At 41.9% G+C, this 21,216-nt stretch overlaps 1 protein-coding gene across 1 annotated transcript in view; it reads left to right on the top strand.

The window, feature by feature from the left end:
- The window catches only part of DOCK2 (dedicator of cytokinesis 2), a 417,962-nt gene that overhangs the window by 29,115 nt on the left and 367,631 nt on the right, over positions 1-21,216 (top strand). The window contains 5 exon segments of the mRNA XM_030327773.1: positions 1,410-1,450; positions 2,528-2,583; positions 3,076-3,172; positions 5,868-6,016; positions 18,995-19,130. Of these exon segments, the coding sequence (XP_030183633.1) occupies positions 1,410-1,450; positions 2,528-2,583; positions 3,076-3,172; positions 5,868-6,016; positions 18,995-19,130 (479 nt within the window).

The raw sequence follows: 21,216 nt of genomic DNA, 5'->3' as shown, positions 1-21,216 counted from the left end.
GGAGTGTAAACATAGAATGTGATGCCTCATGATGTTTTACAGCACTGGAAGTACTCAGCTGGAAAGTAGCTTAGTAGGGATATAGTTTTGGGGATTCAGATATTGAGAGGATGGAAATATTAGGCAACCATCACACTCCTTCCTGCATCAGACAGGAAGCGCAGTGTGATGGCCATGTACATTCAAATCCTGACATTGTCACTTATTATCTGTGTAACCCTGGGCAAATTACTTAACTTCTCTCTGCCTCAGGTAGGTCATTCTTTTGTAAAATGGGATAATTATAGTTCCTACCTCATCGCGGTCACGAGGGTTAAGAGACTTCATACATGAAGAGTGCCTAAAACAGTACTTTATTCCAAACCGGAGATTCCTTTTCTCTAACTTTTTTCTTCTCTCCTTCCTTTTCTCCTTCTCTCCTTCCCTTTCTTTCTGTTTCTCAAAATAGGAGCCACTGTGGGCACCTGTTGCTTTGAGTTTTCTTTAGGACCTGACCTTCAAGCTGCCTCATGACTGTGAATGGTGACTTTGCATTTCAACTTGTTTGTTTGGGGGCTTGCACGTATGTCTGTTGAGAACATATTTCGACAACAATCTGTCAGCCCAGTAATGAGGGTTTGCTAATGAGGCTCCCGACAGACGCTTTTTATTTACAAAGATGACAAGTGCCACCACTTGGCTGTGCTTGAATTATTCCAAAGGCCAGTGGGCTCATTATAGTCATCAATACTTGCTACACTGAGGCTCATTTTGTTTGAGAGTGTGTATAATTTGGATTTCTGTTAATTGAATCATTTTTGAAGTTCTTGCAAAGGGAAGAATCTTTTAAAATTCCCGTCCTTTTACCCATCTCTGAACTTGTCTGTTTTGTAATGACTAACTTTTGCAAATCACATATTAGACACCATTTGCTGCTGTTAAAACTGTGTGTATAATTTTAGTATGTTTGCCAAACTCCCTCGGCCTTTGTACGTCTCTAAGGAAGAGGTTGAAGCATGCATCTGAACACGGGGCCCAGGCAGGTAATGGGAATAAGTGAGGGGCTGGGTGGAGGCTGGTGAGTTGAGGCACCTGTTCTGTGTGATGAGACCAGCTGCTCCTCGCCGTCAGCCTACTGAGGCCGTGGGGAAGCACTAGCCACTGTCACTGGGCCTCCTATTTTTCCAAAAGGAGGAAATTCGCATTGTTGTGTGAGATCTCTGTATTTTTAGATGATTTTTGGAGATGTTGGCAATGATTTCAACAGCTTGTTGAAGCCTAGGGCCTTCCAGACTTGGATTTGTGCCTGAGGTCTAAAGCACTTCACAGTAGTTTCTTTGCTACTTAAAAACAAGCAGAACAACAACAAAAACCAGCAATAAGCTTGTAAGAGTAGATAAGAGACCTGTTTGTTTATTTTCTCTTTGCAGATTGGTATAGGGGATACCTCCTAAAGCACAAAATGTTACAGGTAAGGTCAATTCGTTTTTACTTGAAACAATACTGGATGTCTTTACATGATGCTGCAATCCCTTTGGGCAATTACCAACCTCTGTAGCTCATCAGCACATTTGTCTCATCTCTCCTTCTTTGTGTCCTGCGCTTTTCCACCTCTACACCTCGGCACTTGCTGTGTCTCAGCTCCCTTCCACTTAAGGCTAACCTCGGCAGCTCTCTGTTTCTTCTGACTTTTTCTGATGGGCCAGTTGCATATGATTTCCCCCTTCCTTGACTCCCCATGGAATTGTACATGTTTTGTTTGAAATTCATCTTCTGCTGCCTTTCTCTAGAGTTGTTTGGGTGCATTCATCATTTCCTCCCCTCACAGAGACAAGTCCAGTCTCTGCCTTTGGGGAGTTCACCTGTTCCAACCCCATGTTACGCCATCATCTCCATGATAGCGGGCACCTATTTTACTGGTCTTATTGCTCACCATGTCTAGGGTGGACGCAGATGCCTCCAGCGGGCACCCTGGTTAATTTATGAAGGAATTTGCAAGTAATTGATAAACTTCTCTTGCTAACTGAGACAAGCTTATGGGGCAAGGAAATAAGACACTTCTTCCGTCCTCTCTGGCATTGCTGTATTGGGAGGCATGATTCCACTCTGCTGTCCAAAGAACAATGAAATAAATCCAGGGAAAAATAGGTCTTATATCAAATAGCCCACATGCAACCAAGGACACTGTTGCTTTAGGACCTGACCTTCTAGCTATTTGTGACTGTGAAGAGTGACTGCTTTCCTGGAATTGGGCAGGAGAGGGGAGAGACAAAGCACCTTGTTTCTCTTAGAGCGAGTCTTTTTTTTTTTTTTTTGTCCTGTCTTGTCCAAAATAGGACTGAAGCATCCTCGGGATTCTAGGGCCATTATGAGATCTAGAACAACTGGTGGAGAACTGGCTAGAAAGAACTAGACCTAAGAGAATGAGTTATTCCTTTAAAGTTGGAGGGTTTTTACCAGTCAATAGCTTTTGGGAAAAACCACAAAGGCCTCAGGTTTGTGGGGATATGTCATTTTATTTTATTTTATCTTATTTTATTCCCAACAGGGCATTTTCCCTAAATCCTTTATCCACATCAAGGAAGTGACAGTGGAGAAAAGAAGGTATTTGTCATTCTTCACCAGACTTGACCCTCCCACAGCTCCCAGATGCCTCTGTCCTGTCTGCTTTGAAAACCTAACTTGGCAGATGTGAATCAGCTGATCCCTCTTCTTCGTGCCCATGTTTATTTGTGTGTCTCCTTTTCCTCATGAAATGGGAGATCTAATCCAAGTTGATTGCTGTTCAGACCTGATGATGAGGGAGTATTAGGAAGTTGGAGAATCAAACTTTTCACTGGCAGCTGCCTTTGAACTATATTAAAGTAGATTAAGCCTGAATAATGAGCTTGAAGGGCCCACCCTAGTGAAGGAGGACATTAAAAAAGAAGCTCCTTACATTTGCATAATGTAATTGGTGTGGCTATTGGAGGCGGTTCAGTCTCTTGCCAACAAGGGCCCTCTTAGCAGCTGCAGCTTAATGCAAATTTGCCAGCATTTTATCTTGTTAGCACCTGGGTCTCAATTTCACAGAGTTCTGTCTCCCACCTTAAATAGAAATATCGAGAACATCATTCCTGCAGAAATTCCTCTGGCACAAGAAGTGACAACGACACTTTGGGAGTGGGGCAGCATCTGGAAACAGCTCTACGTGGTGAGACTCAAAACCCTGATCCCTGGGATGCTTACTGCAGTCTTTGTATGGTTCACATTTGGAATTCATCCTTGAGCAGGGCAGGCCAAGGTGGCCTCGGCATCATAGTAGAGAACAAACAGTAGGAGTACATCGAGGCCCAGAGAGATTAGGTAACTTTCTCAAAGCCACACAGCAAGCTTGTGACTGAGCCATAATAAACGGGGGTCTGATGTGATCCTTCGGCTTTAAAACTAGTGCAAAAGTTTTCGTTAAAAGATAAAGCTTCCTTTAGTGGGACTTTTTATTACATTTTAATAAACCCTGGGGACTTTAATTTGGTAGTCTACTGATAATACCTTGAGAAATACCGTCTTATATTTTAATTAACTAATGGTTGTTGTACTTAGATCTATGAATAAGTTTTGACCCTGGAAAAACAAAGAGTGCATTTTACATGTGTTTTCCCTGTATTGAAGCAAATCTAATTTTAAATCCTCCTTTGATGCTTCTAAACTTCCTAATGAAAGCAATTAGCTAAGAAAACCAGTAAGCCGAGAGTGAAAACGTCAACCAGGGCTTACCGCATCTTTGTTACAGCCCTGTGTTCACCTGCTGGTATGTACACATGCTATTTGTAGACTTAACTTTTATGGTCATCAATATCAACTCCCGTGTGGATACTTCGTATTATGTGGTAATCGGCACATCCAGTTGTATAGGTTTCCCAAAAGTTGTTAGGAAAGTTTAGGGGGAGAACAGTAACTTGAAGCTAAAGCGGTTAATCATTCACCTCCACTACCCCCTTTTAAACATAGCATACACACGCAATGTGGCAACTTGTCATTTTCCCTTAAAAAATCTTTAAATATCAAGTCTTTAAACATAGCATACACACGCAATGTGGCAACTTGTCATTTTCCCTTAAAAAATCTTTAAATATCAAGTCCATTGTGCCCTTTGCCCTAGTAAAGAGAACCTTAAACTTCCGGTATTTCAGTATCACCTTCATGATTCTTGCCGTGTCTATGTACCACCTGTACGGTATTTACTTAATACCTAAATTGGCTCCCTTTTTAGTAAACTAAAATAACTTACTTAATAAATTGTGCAGCCTTCCATGCCTTCCAACAACAACTTCCCATTCTCCAACACTGACTGGATGCCTTATAATTCAATTCAGTTCTAACACTGCCTACCCAGAGTCAGTTTCAGATTCCATAGGTTTAAGGACTGAGTCCTACAAGGTTGCCCTCGCTTAGGATGCCAGTTGCAAGTCCCGGGTTCCCAGGCTACCCACACTTTTGTCCAAACTTAATACAAATTCAGGGGTCCATCATTCCTCTCCACCTCTATGTGGGGGCTCGTAATTCCTTAGAACAACTCACAGAGCTCTGGAAAGAGCTGTACTCATGGTTACTGTTTTACTATAAAGGCTGCAATGCAGAAAAGCCAAAAGGAAGATATATACAGGTAAAGGAATGGGGTGGGTAAGCACAGAGCTTCCATGCCTTCTCTGGGCATGCCACTTTCTCTGCACGAAGCATGCTCATCTGGGAAGCGCCAGGAACCTTACTGATTGAGAGTTTTAATCAGAGTTTCATTACATAGGCATGATTGTTAAATCATTGGACATTGGTGATTAGGCTCCATCCCCAGCCCCCCCCCTCCCTGAAGGGAAGAGTGAGGGGGGTATGGCTGAAAGTTCCAACTCTCTAATCACATAGTGGGTTCCTCTCACATTCAGCCCCCATCCTGAAGCTGTCTAGGGGACCGTCAGGAGTCACATCATTAGCATAAACTCAGGTATGGTCAAAAGGAACTCATTATGAATAAAAAAAAAAAAAATGCTGTTATCACTCAGGATGTTCCAAGGGCTTTAGGAGCTCTGTGCTGAGAACTGGGGACAAAGAACAAATTATATATATATATGTATATATATAATTATATATATTTATATATATTATTATATCACACATGCTTTCCCAAATGGAAAGCCAAAAGTGCTTGGCACAATTAGAAGAACATTATCAAATAAATACAATGAAAACAAGTCAATGTTATTAAGTGCTTGCTATAGTACCTGTCAAAAGCTCTGAGCTGAAGACCTCTCTCTTTGTTAAAAAAAAAAAAAAATGGACAAATGTGAGAGAGGGGTTAAAGACAACATTACCATGAAACTGCACCTTTCTCCTTCCTTTGTACAGAAGGATGGAGGAAGAATGGAAGAAAATCACCATATGCGTCCATGTTATTTAACATTGTGTCTTTCTATCACCAAAAGCTGTTGTGTCCCACAGGTTGTGCACATGTCACACTTGGGGGACTGCTGCCCTAGAAATAGGCCTCTATCACCAGAAAAATGGCCCTAGTTTCCAGCCTTAAATGTCCTGAGCACTGGGACCTGCATTACAGCAGATATTCATGGCATTGCTGCTCAACAAGTATCTTTTCTGATAAGAGTCAGAAATCACCTGTTCTTTAACCAAGAAGTGATTGGGATTATTAGTTTCATTTCTGGAAATCCCTGGGGCCCAGGGGGAGGAACTTTGTGGATGACTGAGACTACCACCTAATCCCCCTTTGTAGCTGGGTAGGGGCCAGGAGAGATGCTCAAGTCATGGCCCCTGAATATGTCTGACTTTGGCACAGTTTGCCACATAGATACCCACACACACCCTCGGTGCATGTGACTGTGCATTGTTTTTTCTCGTAGGCCAGCAAAAAGGATCGGTTCCTGCAGGTGCAAGCCATGATGTACGACCTGATGGAGTGGCGGTCCCAGCTCCTCTCAGGAACTCTGCCTAAGGACGAGTTGAAGGAACTGAAGCAGAAAGTCACATCCAAAATAGACTATGGCAACAAGTAACCTCTCTTTCCTCTGCAAAGATGCTCTTTTCTCTTACCCACCCCCCTTCTTTCCTGTCTCCCTACAGAGAAGCTTGGTTTCATTTTTAGATACAAGTTTGCCACTTTCTATTTGAGAGAAGGCTGTTACCAACGCCATGCTTGTGTGCCTTTCTTATCACCCCGGTGGGATCTGGGGACATGCAAGTGGAGGGAGGGCTTGCTTTTACAGGGGTTATTACTGGGCTGAGAGATTTAGGACACTCATTTAACCTACTTCCGAGGGGCTGGGGAACACAGTCATGCTGGTTCACTTTTGGCTTAGTTGTCATTTTATTCCTGCACTTAACAAAACTCTCCCTTAAATCCCAGTGTGAGATTTAAATGTCCCTTCCCCCATCCTAAATTATCCACCCCACATGCCATCAGCTAACTCCTATGCATAGTCACAAAAGTGTTTCCTCAAAAGGGAAGAAGCAGGGTTGGAATTTAGATGTTCTGAAGTTAAGGAGAACATGAAACAATTTTTTGAGGCAGGACAACCCACTGATAATAATAGTAGTGATAATAATATTATAAAGTAACATTTAATCTGAGTTGTTATGCACCGGGCTTGATGCTAAGTGTTTTACATTTATTGTCTTATTTAATTCTTATAACAGCCCTATGGGGCATGCAGTTTTATTATCCGCACTTTTTTTTTTTTTTTCAGATGAAGAAACGAAGGCTTTTAAAGAGGTCAAGTAATTTTTCCAGAATCACATAGCTAGTAATGGCAGAACCAGAATTTAGAACCAAACAGTCTGGCTCCAGAGTCCATGGGCCTCTCCACTATGGTACCTGGTTAGCATTGGAGAACTGTAAATCTTCACCCCCTCTCCCGGCATTGGGATGCCCTCCAAATCCTACTCGTTTGTTTATTCATCCCAACAACAAACATGTATTGAACGCTTATGATTGGCCTGATATCTTGCCAGCTGTTGAGGCTGTAGATGTCAAAGTTCCTGTCTGCTAAGAGACCAGTCTGGTTAGGAGGAAGCTACAAGTAAACTATTGTTATATATTGTGTTAAGTTTGATGGCTTACCAAGCAAGAGTACTCTTAATTCGCCATGGAGAAGGAAGTCAAAGGAGGCTTCCTGAAGGAGGTAACCCTGAGGGGAATTTTGAAAAATAAAGAAGTGTTAAGTAGGCTAAAAAAAAGGAAGGCAGTAGTATGTGAGAGAGCATGGCATGTTTAGAGGATTGTGAAATGGGTCAGAAGGCTGGGACTTACGTCCGAGGGGGAAGTAGAAAGAGTCTATTCAATGGGAGTAAGAAGAAAATTTCTTAGCAGCCAGGCTTTCTTGCTTTTGTCATATGCACTGAGGAAGAAGATCCATATGCACTAGGAAAGTCAGTGGGTCCAGCTTACACCTGCTTCCCATCCCAGAAGCATGGTCCCTCTGCCGGTTCCCCTGCTGGCAGCTGGCAAGCGTGTCCAAATCTGCTTATAATGCACATCATCCCAGAGCGACAGGAAGAGTTTGCCACACAGCTGCTGCCACCGTTGGTGCGGTGACATCTTTAGCTGAGTACAGTCACAGCTGAGAGTGTGAGAAGTGAGGGAGTTTTGCTGCTTTGCAATAATGGCATCTGTGACCTTCAGATGTTTCTTCATAGGGTTCCTAAGAAAAGGGGCCAAGGATGGAAGAAATGGTCACCACCCATAGGAAGCCTTCTCTGATTGTCCCCTACCCACCCCTGGCTGGGTTAGGTGCTCTTGTAGGCCCTTAGCACCCCAAGAGTAATCACCTCTTTACTGGCTTGTCTCCCCTGCTGTGATGGGCACTGTCTAATACAGTGACCATTTAATTCATCTCTTGTGGTGGGAACAGGGTCTGCACACAGGAGGCACTCAGTGAATGATGCCTGGATGAATACATGAATGTTGGTGAGAGGAGAAAGAGGAGGAGGGCACCTGCCCCCTTCAGTTGTGTCTCTGCAGCATTGCCTCAACCAACCCTGAGCTTTCAGTTTCAGTTCCCTTTGGGGAAGTGAGAGGCATCCTTGGAGACTGAGGCCCTGAGCTGGGGGGTGGCCCATGATTCTTGCCTCCCTTTCCTGATGACTTCAGCTGGCAGGGAGGGAGATTTGGACACCTTCAATTAACACTGGCCTGGTGTCTTGGGAGGTCAGAGCTCTGATATGGGGTGGGTGGCTTCCTGAAAGCCAAAAGGGCAGACCTCTGGGCAGAGTGTCAGGAGCTGTGGTGAGGTACATCATCCTCAGGCTGTTGAGCCAGGAATTAAGTGATGGAGGACTGACCAGAATCAGCCTGTTTCTCTTCTTTGTTCCTTCATTCAGACATCAAACTTTTTGAGCACATGCTAGGCCTCGAGGCCTAGCATTTACAAAAAACATTTACAAAAAACAGCCACTATATGGCCAACAAAAAGCAAGCAGTGAGAACCAACAATAACTTGCTAAGTACCTGCCAGGCGCTGTTTTAAGCACTTTTCATGCATTAACTCGGTTAGGTTCCATGACAACTCTATGAGGTAGGTAGGTGCTATTATCGTCTCTGTTTCTCAGATGAGGAAACTGAGGCTCAAAGAGTGATTAGGTCATTTTTCCCCAGATGACTGAAATTTGAACCAAGTAGGTTGGCTTTAGAATTCAAGTGCTTGACTACTGCATTCTGTTGCCTCCAAGGACTGTGGATTAATATGGGAGAGAGAGAAGTGAACAGACTCTTGAGTAGGAATTCATGCATTTCATGAGAGCAGGAAGCATGGACCAGAAGGTGGGGGTTGGGGGCGGGGAGGAGACAGGCAGGTGGCTAGCATCTGCCCTAATGTAACAAAACTAGTGGGGATTATTAGGACAAAAATTGAGAAGGAGAAAGAGAGAGAGAGAGAGAGAATGGGAGGAGCTCAGAGAACGAGAGCATGGAGGGGAAGGCAGACAGGGGCTGGAAACTTGAGGGCCTAAGTGCCAAGTAAAGAAGTTTGGATTTGTCCAGATGATCTGGAGCCACTTCTGTTTTCATTACCATTAAAATTTTTTTGTTTTTGGAAAATGCATGCAGTGGGAGCTTCTTCCCCTGCCTTTGTTTTCAGTTCATTTTATCACTTTCTCGAACAGAAGAGAGCAGTGTGGGGCTACCTCTGAGAATAAACTGCTAAAATGCTCATTTCTCCAAAGCAAATGGTCTGCTGTTCAGTTGGGAGACAGCCTCTCCTGACCCTGGGTTGTGGGAATCCTGACAGCCTGGCCTGTGACTACTAAAGCTGCTAAAATTCCACACGAGACTGGTAATGGGCAAGCTTCCTGGTCTCCAAGAAGTGAGGAATCCTCAAATGACTCCTCCAAATCCCAAGATAGCTGGACCCAGAGAATGTTTTATTCATACATTTTAGAACCGAATCCACTTTGATAAATTTTGAAGAGAAAGAACTAGAGAGATCTTGGCGTTAAATTATGTATTGGCTATGCTCCATCTTTTCTGAGGTCACGCGAGTCTCTGCTCAGCATTAGTTGAAAGCATTTATACCCCCGTAGCATTGCCTGTTCGCAGCATGGCTGTGCAACGTTATGAGTCATATCTAGTTGGAAGTTAATCTCCTAATGAATGTGGACAAATGGGTGAACCTTGGCTCCCTTCTGTTTGCATTTGGATGAGATGAGAGATGTGCTTCTCAGTCCAGTTCTCAAATAAGAGATGAAAACGTCGTCTCCTTCACTTGTCTTTGCTGCCCTTGCAGAATATGGAACTCAGTAGTGGTGCCTAAGCAGGACTCCTATTGGCCTTCTCAGAGTCTCCACCAGCTCTCTTTGTATAGACAGCTGAGGCCCTCCATCTCAACATCAAGTGCAAAAGCAGCCTCACATCAAGGCCTCTGCAAACCTACCCTTGTCCCCTAATCCAGTACCACGCCTAAGCACCTCCTATTTAGAAAGTATACCATAGAGGTTAAGAGTCAGACCAGGATGCCATATTACTTTTTCACTAGCTATGTGACTTTGGGCAAATTAATTAGCCCCTATATCTTTGGTCTTTTCTTCATCTGTAAAATGGGTATGTTAACAGTATATATGCCTCATAAGGTTTTTGTAAGCGTTAAGTGCATTAGCATACGTAAAATATTCAACATACGTGAGCTTACCGCAAGTGCTGTGCATTTGCTGTTACTAGTATCACTGATGCCAATCAGAATGGCAGATGCTGTTGCAACAAATCAATACCAAGCAGGGGAAACCTTGTGGCCTAGAAGTCAAAGAGTTAATGAGCAAGCTCTGGGTAATGAGCAGTATATCTGAGATTTCCCCCCAACAGCTATGTTCAAAATGTTGTTGAATAGATAACATAGAAATACCTTTTCTGCTATGTTTGCATTATGTTACATTACATTACATTATAATATATTATATTATAAAACAAAGATAAGGCACATGTTTCCTTAGACCCCTCCACCCAAGGTCCTACTTCTCACAGGTGTCCTTGTTAGTAGTATTGGTAGTTTGCTGCTTTTTGTCCAGTCCTTTCTCTCTTTGCTTTTTACTCATGTGCATGTATCCAGGTAATATATCTGGCTTGACTTACTTGTTTACGTAAACATATCATATGCATTTTTCCATACTTTAGCTTTTTTTTAAATTTTTTTTCAACGTTTATTTATTTTTGGGACAGAGAGAGACAGAGCATGAACGGGGGAGGGGCAGAGAGAGAGGGAGACACAGAATCGGAAACAGGCTCCAGGCTCCGAGCCATCAGCCCAGAGCCCGATGCGGGGCTCGAACTCACGGAGCGCGAGATCGTGACCTGGCTGAAGTCAGACGCTTAACCGACTGTGCCACTCAGGCGCCCCAACCATACTTTAGCTTTTTAATGTTTATTTATTTTGAGAAAGAGCAAGAAAGAGCATGATCAGGGGACAGAGAGAGAGGGCGCGGAGGAGGGATAGAGAGAGTGGGAGACAGAATCCGAAGCAGGCTCCATGCTGTCAGTTTGAACCCACGACCATGAGATCGTGACCTGAGATGAAATCAAGACTTGGGTACTTAACCAACTGAGACACCCAGGTGCCCCCATACTTTATTTTTTCTCACTGAGCTGTATCATTAAACATATTAAAACTATACCCTATTTTTTAAGCCATGCACATGGAATTGCATTATAGGTCACAGTTTATTTAGCCATTTTCCCTATTTTTTAAAAAATATAATTTATTGTCAAATTGGCTTACATACAACACCCAGTGCTCATCCCAACAAGTGCCCTCCTCAGTGCTCACCACCCATTTTCCCCTCTCCCCCACCCCCATCCACCCAGTTTGTTCTCAGTATTCAGGAGTCTCTTGTGGTTTGCCTCCCTCCCTCTCTGTTTGTAACGATTTCTTCCCTCCCACCTCTCCACCCCCATGGTCTTCTGTGATGTTTCTCAAGTTCCACATATGAGTGAAAACATATGGTATCTGTCCTTCTCTGACTGACTTATTTCACTCAGCATAGTACCTTCCAGTTCTATCCATATTGCTACAAATGGCATGATTTCACTCATTCTCATTGCCAAGTAGTATTCCATTGAATATATAAACCACATCTTCTTTATCCATTCATCAGTTGGTGGACATTTAGGCTCTTTCCATTATTTGGCTGTTGTTGAAAGTGCTGATATAAACATTGGGGTATAGATGCCCCTATGCATCAGCAAAACTGTATCCCTTGGGTAAATTCCTAGTAGTGCTATTGCTGGGTCATAGATAGATCTATTTTTAATTTTTTGAGGAACCTCCACACGTTTTCCAGAGTGACTGCACCAGTTTGCATTCCCACCAACAGTGCAAGAGGGTTCCCGTTTCTCCACATCCTCACCAGCATCTGTGGTTTCCTGATTTGTTCATTTTAGCCACTCTGACTGGTGTGAGGTGGTATCTCAGTGTGGCTTTGATTTGTATTTCCGTGATGATGAGTGACATTGAGCATCTTTTCATGTGCCTGTTGGCCATGTGGATGTCTTCTTTGGAAAAATGTCTATTCTTGTCTTTTGCTCATTTCTTCACTGGATTATTTGTTTTTCGGGTGTGGAGTTTAATAAGTTCTTTATAGATTTTGGATACTAGCTTTTTATCCGATATGTCATTTGCAAATATCTTTTCCCATTCTGTGGGTTGCCTTTTAGTTTTATTGATTGTTTCCTTTGTGGTGCAGATGCTTTTTATCTTGATGAGGTCCCAGTAATTCTTTTTGCTTCTAATTCTCTTGCCTTTGGAGATGTGTTGAGCAAGAAATTGCTGTGGCTGAAGTCAAAGAGGTTTTTTCCTGCTCTATCTTCTAGGGTTTTGATAGTTTCCTGTGCCACATTTAGGTCTTTCATCCATTTTGAGTTTAATTTATGTGTATGCTGTAAGAAAGTGGTCCAGTTTCATTCTTCTGCATGTTGCTGTCTAGTTCTCCCAGCACCATTTGCTAAAGAGACTGTCTTTTCTTTCCATTGGGTGCTCTTTCCTGCTTTGTCAAAGATTAATTGGCCATACATTTGTGGGCCCAATTATGGGTTCTCTATTCTATTCCATTGGTCTATGTGTCTGTTTTTGTGCAAATACCATACTGTCTTGATGATTACAGCTTTGTAGTAGAGGCTAAAGTCTGGGATTGTGATGCCTCCTGCTTTGGTTTTCTTCTTCAATATTACTTTGGCTATTTGGGGTCTTTTGTGGTTCCATACAAATTGTAGAATTGTTTCTTCTAGCTTCAAGAAGAATGCCAGTACAATTTTGATTGGGATTGCATTGAATATGTAGATTGCTTTGGGTAGTATTGACATTTTAACAATATTTATTCTTCCAATCCATGAGAATGGAATTTTTTTTTTCATTTTTTTTCATTTCTTTGTGTCTTCTTCAATTTCCTTCATAAGGTGTCTATAGTTTTCATCACACAGATCTTTTACATCTTTCGTTTGGTTTATTCCTAGGTATCTTATGATTCTTGGTGCAATCGTGAATGGGATCAGTTTCTTTATTTCTCTTTCTGTTGCTTCATTATTGGTGTATAAAAACACAACCAATTTCTGTACATAGATTTTTGTACCCTGTGACTTTACTGAATTCATGTGTCAGCTCGAGGAGTCTTTTGGTGGATTCTTTCGGGTTTTCCATGTAGAGTATCATGTCGTCTGCGAAAAGTGAAAGTGAATTCTTCTTTGCCAATTTTGATGCCTTTTATTTCAGTTTGTTGTCTGACTGCTGATGCTAGGACTTTCTAACAGAATGTTGAACAACAGTGGTGAGAGTACACATCCCTGTCGTGTTCTTGATCTCAGGGGGAAAGCTCTCAGTTTTCTCCATTGAGGATGATATTAGCTGTGGGCTTTTCATACATGGCTTTTATGATGCTTAAGTTTATTCCTTCTATCCCAACTTTCTTGAGGGTTTTTATAAAGAAAGGATGCTGTATTTTGTCAAATGCTTTTTCTGCATCTGCATCCTGCATATGACGGGATCATATGGTTCTTACCCTTTCTTTTATTAATGTGATGTATCACACTGATTGATTTGTGAATATTGAACCAGTTCTGCAGCCCAGGAATGAATCCCACTTGATCATGGTGAATAATTATTTTTATATGCTGTTGAATTTGATTTGCTAGTATATTCTTGAGAAATTTTGTGTCCATGTTCATCAGGGATATTGGCCTGTAGTTCTCCTTTTTTTGTGGAGTCTCTGTCTGGTTTGGGAATTAAGGTAATGCTGGCTTCATAGAATGAGTCCAGATGTTTCCCTTCCATTACTATTTTTTGGAACAGCTTTACATATTGGTAGAATTCCCCGGGGAAGCCATCTGGTCCAGGACTCTTATTTGTTGGGAGATTTTTGATAACTGATTCAATTTCTTCACGAGTAATGGGTCTGTTCAAATTTTCAGTTTCTTCCTGTTTGAGTTTTTTTGGTGTGTGGGTGTCTAGGAATTTGTCCATTTCTCCCAGGTTGTCCAGTTTGTTGGCATATAATTTTTCATAGTTTTCTCTGATAATTGCTTGTATTTCTGAGGGATTGGTTGTGATAAATCCATTTGCATTCATGATTTTATCTGTTTGGGTCCTCTCTCTTTTCTTTTTGAAAAGTCTGGCTAGTTTATCAATTTTGTTTATTTTCTCAAAAAACCAACTCTTTTTAAAAAATTTTTTTTATTTTTATTTTTTTTAATTTTTTTTTTCAACGTTTATTTATTTTTGGGACAGAGAGAGACAGAGCATGAACGGGCGAGGGGCAGAGAGAGAGGGGGACACAGAATCGGAAACAGGCTCCAGGCTCTGAGCCATCAGCCCAGAGCCTGACGCGGGGCTCGAACTCACGGACCGCGAGATCGTGACCTGGCTGAAGTCGGATGCTTAACCGACTGCGCCACCCAGGCGCCCCAATTTTTTTATTTTTTTATTTTTGAGATAGAGAGAGACAGAGCATGAACAGGGGAGGGTCAGAGAAAGAGGGAGACACAGAATCTGAAACAGGCTCCAGGCTCTGAGCCGTCAGCACAGAGCCCGATGCGGAGCTCGAACCCACGGACCGCGAGATCATGACCTGAGCCGAAGTCGGACACTTAACCGACTGAGCCACCCAGGCGCCCCTCAAAAAACCAACTCTTTGTTTCATTGATTGTTCTACTGTTTTTGTTGTTGTTGTTTGGATCCTATATTGTTTATTTATGTTCCAATCTTTATTGTTTGTCTTCTTCTGTTGGGTTTGGGGTTTCTTTGTTGTTCTGCTTCTATTTCCTTTAGGTGTGCTGTTAGATTTTGTATTTGGGATTTTTCTTGTTTCTTGAGATAGGCCTGGATTGCAATGTATTTTCTTCTTAGGACTGCCTTTGCTACATCCTAAAGCATTTGGATTGCCGTGTTTTCATTTTCATTTGTTTCCATATATATATTTTAATTTCTTCTTTAATTGCCTGGTTGACCCATTCGTTCTTTAGTAGGATATTCTTTAACCTCCATGCATTTGGAGGTTTTCCAAACTTTTTCCTGTGGTTGATTTCAAGTTTCATAGCATTGTGATCTGAAAGCGTGCATGGTATGATCTCAATTCTTTTATATTTATTAAGGACTGTTTTGTGATCCAGTATGTGATCTATCTTGAAGAATGTTCCATGTGCACTTGAGAAGAATGTGTATTCTGCTTCTTTAAGATGAAACGTTCTGATTATATCTGTCAAGTCCATCTGGTCCAATGTATCATTCAGGGCCATTGTTTCTGTATTGATTTTCTGTCTAGATTATCTGTCCATTGTTGTAAATGGAGTATTAAGATCCCCCGCAATTATCACATTATTACCAATAAGATTGCTTATGTTTGTAATTAATTGTTTTATATATTTGGGTGCTCCTGAATTTGCTGCATAAACATTTATAATTGTTAGCTCTTCTGGATGGGTAGACCCCATAATTATTATATAATGCCCTTCTTAATCTCTTGTTACAGCCTTTAGTTTAAAACCTAGTTTGTCTAATATAAGTATGGCTATTTCAGCTTTCTTTTGACTTCCAGTAGCAGAGATGGTTCTCCATCCCCTCACTTTCAATCTAAAGACCTGTCCTCAGGTCTAAAATACATCTCTTGTAGACAGCAAATAGATGGGTCCTGTTTTGTTTTGTTTTGTTTTACCCATTCTGATACCCTATGTCTTTTGATTGAAGCATTTAGCCATGTACATTCAATATTATTTTTGAAAGATATGGGTTTAGAGTCATTGTGTTATCTGTAGGTTTCATGCTTGTAGTGTTGTCTCTGGTCCTTTGTGGTCTTTGCAACATTACACTTACAGAGCCCCCCCTCTGAGGATCTCTTGTAGGACTAGCTTAGTGGTGATTAAATCCTTCAGTTTTTGTTTGGGGAAACCTTTATCTTTCCTTGTATTCTGAATGACAGACTTGCTGGATAAAGGATTCTTGGCTGCATATTTTTCCTATTCAGCACATTGAAAATTTCCTGCCACTCCTTTCTGGCCTGCCAAGTTTCAGCAGATACGTCTGCTACTACCCTTATGTGTCTACCCTTGTAGGTTAAGGCCCATTTATCTCTAGCTGCTTTCAGAATTCTCTATATTTGTATTTTGTTTCACTATGACATGTCATGCAGAAGATTGATTGAAGTTATGTTTAAGGGACTTCTCTATGCCTCCTGGATTTCAATGTCTGTTTCCTTCCCCAAATTGGGGAGTTTCTCAGCTAAGCTTTGTTCAAGTACACCTTCAGCCCCTTTCTCTCTATTTTCTTCTTTTGGAACTGCTATGATATGGATATTGTTCCATTTCATTGATCACTTAGTTCTCTAATTCTCCCCTCTTAATCCAGAATGTTTTTTATCTTTTTATCAGCTTTACCTTTTTCCATAATTTTATCTTCTATTTCACCCATTCTCCCTTCCGCCTCTCAATCCTCCCTGTCACTGCCTCTAGTTTATTTTGCACCTCATTACAACATTTTTATTTTATTTTTTAAAACATTTATTTACTTTTGAGAGATAGAGAGAGACAGAGTGCAAGCAGGGATGAGGCAGAGAGACAAGGAGACACAATATCTGAAGCAGGCTCCAGGCTCTGAGCTGTCAGCACAGACCCCGACGTGGGACTCAAACTCACGAACCATGAGATCATGACCTCAGCTGAAGTTGGACACTCAACCGACTGAGCCACCCAGGCGCCCCGACATTTACAGCATTTTTAAAGTCATCATGACTATTTTTTAGTTCCTTGATCTCTGCAGCAATATATTCTCTGATGTCTTCTATGCTTTTTTCAAGTCCAGCAATTAATCTTATGACTATTATTCTAAATTCTTGTTCAGTTAAATTGTTTATATCTGTTTTGAGCAATTCTTTAGCTGTCATTTCTTCATGGATTTTTTTTTTTTTAAGGAGAATTCTTCCCTTTTGTCATTGTGGCTAGTTTTCTGTCCATTATGTGTTTGAAAAACTTGTTATGTGCCCTCTACCTGCCAGCACTACTATATTAAAGAGGGGTCATATACCGTCCAGGGCCTGGCCCTTCAGGAGGTGTTTTTTGGAAAGTGTTACTTGCTCTCTGTTGTTGTGAGTTTTGTACTTTATGTCCCTACTAGTAGTGATGTTTTAGACCCTCCACCAGGTGTGTTTTGATTTGTTTGTTGAAGTAGCCCTGGAAAGGAAAATGAAGAAAAACAAACAGAAAACAAACATGCAAACACACAAACAAACAAACAAAACCAGAAGCACCAGCTACAAGTAAATAACAGGGTGGAGGCAGTGCTGATGGAAGAGACCTTATCCCATACAAAGAGAGAAATGACAGGGGCAGGGAAAAAGAAAAAAATAAACATTGACCAGAAAAAGAAACTATACAGCTTAATCCTGAGAAAGAGAAAGGAAAATAAAGAAGGAGGCAGGGAAAAAGAAAAGAAAGTTGTCCAGACAGAGAAACTATATGGTTTAATCCAGAGAGAGAGAAAGTAAAATAAAGAAGGAGGCGGGGGAAAAAGAAAAGAAAATTGACCAGAGAACCTAATGGCTTAATCCAGAGAGAGAGAAAGGAAAATAAGTTAAGGAGGCAGGGGAAAAAGAAAAGAAAATTGACCAGACAGAGAAACTATACGGCTTAATCCAGGGAGAGAGTAAGGAAAATAAAGAAGGAGGTATAGAACATGTATCAAGATAATGGATTAAATATGTCTGCTTAAACAAACCAACAACCAGAGTAACCAAACTAGAGGGAAGAAATAAGAAGGAGAAAAGGAAGAATATATCTGTATTATAAGAACTGTCCAAGAATCAAGCCAGGCAATCCAACAGTGCTGGTCTGGAGGCGGGGCCGTCTGGTTCCTCAGCGTCAACCTCTCGCGTACCTACGGCACAGAGGGGCGTGGCTAGGTGTAGGCGGGTCCCGCCTCCACTGTGGGCCTGCTGTCCTTTCCCTGAAGCCCGCCTTGTTGGTGATGGGGAGAAAAATGGCGACACCCCAGCCTCTCCACCACAGACCGGGTGTCCCAAACCACTCTGTTCGACCTGTTCTCACTGTGCCGCAGGCGCAAATGAGGTGGTTTGTGTTGCTTTGCTGACTCCTGTGCCTGGCGCTTGTCTGGGATTCAAACTCTCGCTCCACGCGCCCTGGTACTGGGGAAGCACCTCTGCACCACCCGATAAGTGGTCCCTGGCTGGTGGGCACAGGCAGGTTTTGTCCTGTCCCACAGCACTCCGGGGAGGGGATCGCTGTCTTCCACTGCAGATTGCGCCCCTGACCTAGCCACGGAGCCTGGGGCTGGCTCCCCTCCCCCCAAGGTGCGTGATCCGGGCAGCCAGCCCCAGACCAGAGAAAGCCCCTCAGTTAGAGATTGGATCTTTCTCCATCCCTGTCTGGTTTTTCTCTTGTCCAGATACAGTCCTATGCTTCCCCCAGCCTCTTTCTTCCCTCTGTCTCTCCGCCGAAGGGGATCCTTCCCCTCCATTCGTTTTCTCTCGGGTTCTCAATCACGCACCTATGGCCCATCGGATTGTGCCAGTGGGTCCCTGGAAGCAATTGTCTTTTTGCCTCCCAAGCCCTTTGCCTCCCGAACCCAAAGTCCTTTGGTTTCAACCCTGCTTTGTTTGAGACGAGGGAATTTCGGATCCCCCTACTTCTTCGCCATGTTGGCCCCTCCTCCCTCGCCATTCTCCCATTGACAGACCTTTTGGTTTGTTCATCACTTTGCTGATGTAAGCAATGCTGTAACACACATTCTTGTTCAAATGTGGATGTTTCTCTAGATTTAATATCGCAGGAAAGATACACTTTAGGAAAATTTAATACACACTGCCACAGTACTACCCAAAGAGGATGAACTGTCCCAGTATGGCTCACAAGCCGTGTGCAAGGTTGTTGGTGTAGAGCTGTTCTGTGAAAGTCTGCAATCTTCAGAGACCAGGCAAATTTTCTGGTATAAACCTCCCAACAGCATCGTAAAGTCTTACGGATTTATCCTCACTTATGGATTTTGCTTTGCAGAATTCTTGAGCTTGATCTGATTGTCAGAGATGATGATGGAAATATCTTGGACCCTGATAATACCAGCGTCATCAGCTTGTTCCATGCACATGAGGAGGCGACTGATAAAATCACAGAGCGCATCAAGGAAGAATTGGTGAGCTTTGTAAAATAGCCTTTAGCCAAGTGAGGCATTATTTAACATATCATAAACTTAAAATAATAGGCTAATTAACTAGAGTGTATATTATTCAAGGAGGCATCTGTCCTATGACCTGAGATGATCAATAGCCATCTGCATTTTATTGTTTTGGTACTTGGGACTGTAATTCATTCTGCATCCATCCCACAGGTAGTTTAATGCCAGGCAAGTTTCCTGTTCTCATGGAGCTTTTATATTCCAGAGAGGAGAAAAGAAAAAAGGCAATACAAAGTAAACAAACAAACAAATTAATTCCAGATGGTGATAAGTCTCTAAAAGACAATAAGCTAGGGTTCTGTGAATCATAGTGCATCAAGAGCTATTTTTAAAATGTACCATCAAGAAAGGCATCTCTCAGAGAAGACATCTGAGTTGACACTTGAATGATGTGAAGTCACCAGGCCTGGGAAGATCTAGGGACAAAGTGTTCTATGTATAGGGAACAGTAAGTGAAAAGGTCCTGAGGTAGGACTGTGTTCTGAAGTTTCAAGGAGTAGAAAGGCCAGTGTTGATGGTGCATGCTGAGCCATGGGAGAGGGTAGGCAATGATTTGGAGACATAGGGAGCAGTAGCCAGATCTCACAAGGCCCAAGGCATCATGGAGAAGAGTTAAGATTTGTTATTCCAAGTGTGGTAGAAAACTGACAAAAGATTTCAAGGAAACGTAATTTTATTTTTCAAGGTTAACATACTCTGATTTATGATTAAAAAATCATTTTATCCACTGTGTATTATTTGAAAGAAGGTTTATTTTTAGCTCTATTGAGGTAATTTTCACAGAATGAAATCAATTCATTATAAACTATAGTCTACTGAATCTGGCTAAAATACAGTGCTGGGTGAACTCCACCACGATCAAGATCTCAACAGTTGCATCACATTGAAAGTTTCTTTGAGTCCCCTTACAGTTGACTCCTTTCCCCAGTCTCCAGCTGCAGGCAGTCCCTAATTTGTTTTTTTGTGACTACACTTTTGCCTTTTCTGTAGTTTCATATAAATGAAATCGTATGGTTTTTGTGTTTGAATTAAAAAAAAAATTTTTTTTAACGTCTATTTATTTTTGAGACAGAGAGAGACAGAGCATGAATAGGGGAGGGGCAGAGAGAGAGGGAGACACAGAATCTGAAACAGGCTCCAGGCTCTGAGCTGTCAGCATAGAGCCGACGCGGGGCTCAAACTCACACACTGTAAGATCATGACCTGAGCCGAAGTCGGATGCTTAACCGACTGAGCCACAGGTGCCCCTTGGTTTTTGTGTTTGACTTACTTTACTCTGAATGGTGACTTTGAGGTTTGTGTCATGGTATATATTATTTTTCCCTTTTTATTGCTGAGTTGCCATACCATTGACCAGTTGTCCATTTTGGACAGGTGGGTTGTTTCCACTTGGGGGTTATTTTAACTAGTACTGCTATGAACATTTGCAAACACATGTTTGAACGTACATTTTCATTCTTTTCGAGTAATACCTGACAGTAGGATTGCTGGATCCTATGATACGTGTATGTTCCACTTATAAAGATTCTGCCATACTCGTTTCCAGAAGGGGCGTACAATTTTGCATCCCCATTAGTAGTATATGAGAGAGTTCCAGTAGCTCTGCATCCTTTCAACACTTGGTGCTGCCATTCTAGTGCTTGTGTGATGGTATCTCATCGTGGTTTTAATTTGAATTTTCCTGAATAACTAGTGAAGTTGAGCATCTCTTTATGTGCCTACTGGCCATGGCCATTTGTAATTTTTTTGTGTGTGTGTGAAATGTCTGTTCAGATGTTTTGCCCATTTTAATTGGGTTGATTTTCTCATCGTTGGGTTGTAAGAATTATTTGTGTATTCTAAATATGATTGTATATTTGTATATTCTGAATGCAAATTCTCTACCAGATATATGTTTTTGCAAATATATTTTCCCAGTCTGTGCCTCCCCTTTTCATTTTCTTAAATGCATCTTTCAAACAGCAGAAGTTTTTAGTTTCAATGGAGACCATTTAAGCATTTTTTGAAAAAGTAATTTGTGATTTTTATGACACTAATTTTATGA

The sequence above is a fragment of the Lynx canadensis genome, chromosome A1, assembly GCF_007474595.2.
Source record: "Lynx canadensis isolate LIC74 chromosome A1, mLynCan4.pri.v2, whole genome shotgun sequence".
Classification (NCBI taxonomy): Eukaryota; Metazoa; Chordata; class Mammalia; order Carnivora; family Felidae; genus Lynx; species Lynx canadensis.
The sequence above is the reverse complement of the archived record's forward strand: the minus strand, read 5'-3'. Positions and strand labels throughout refer to the sequence as shown.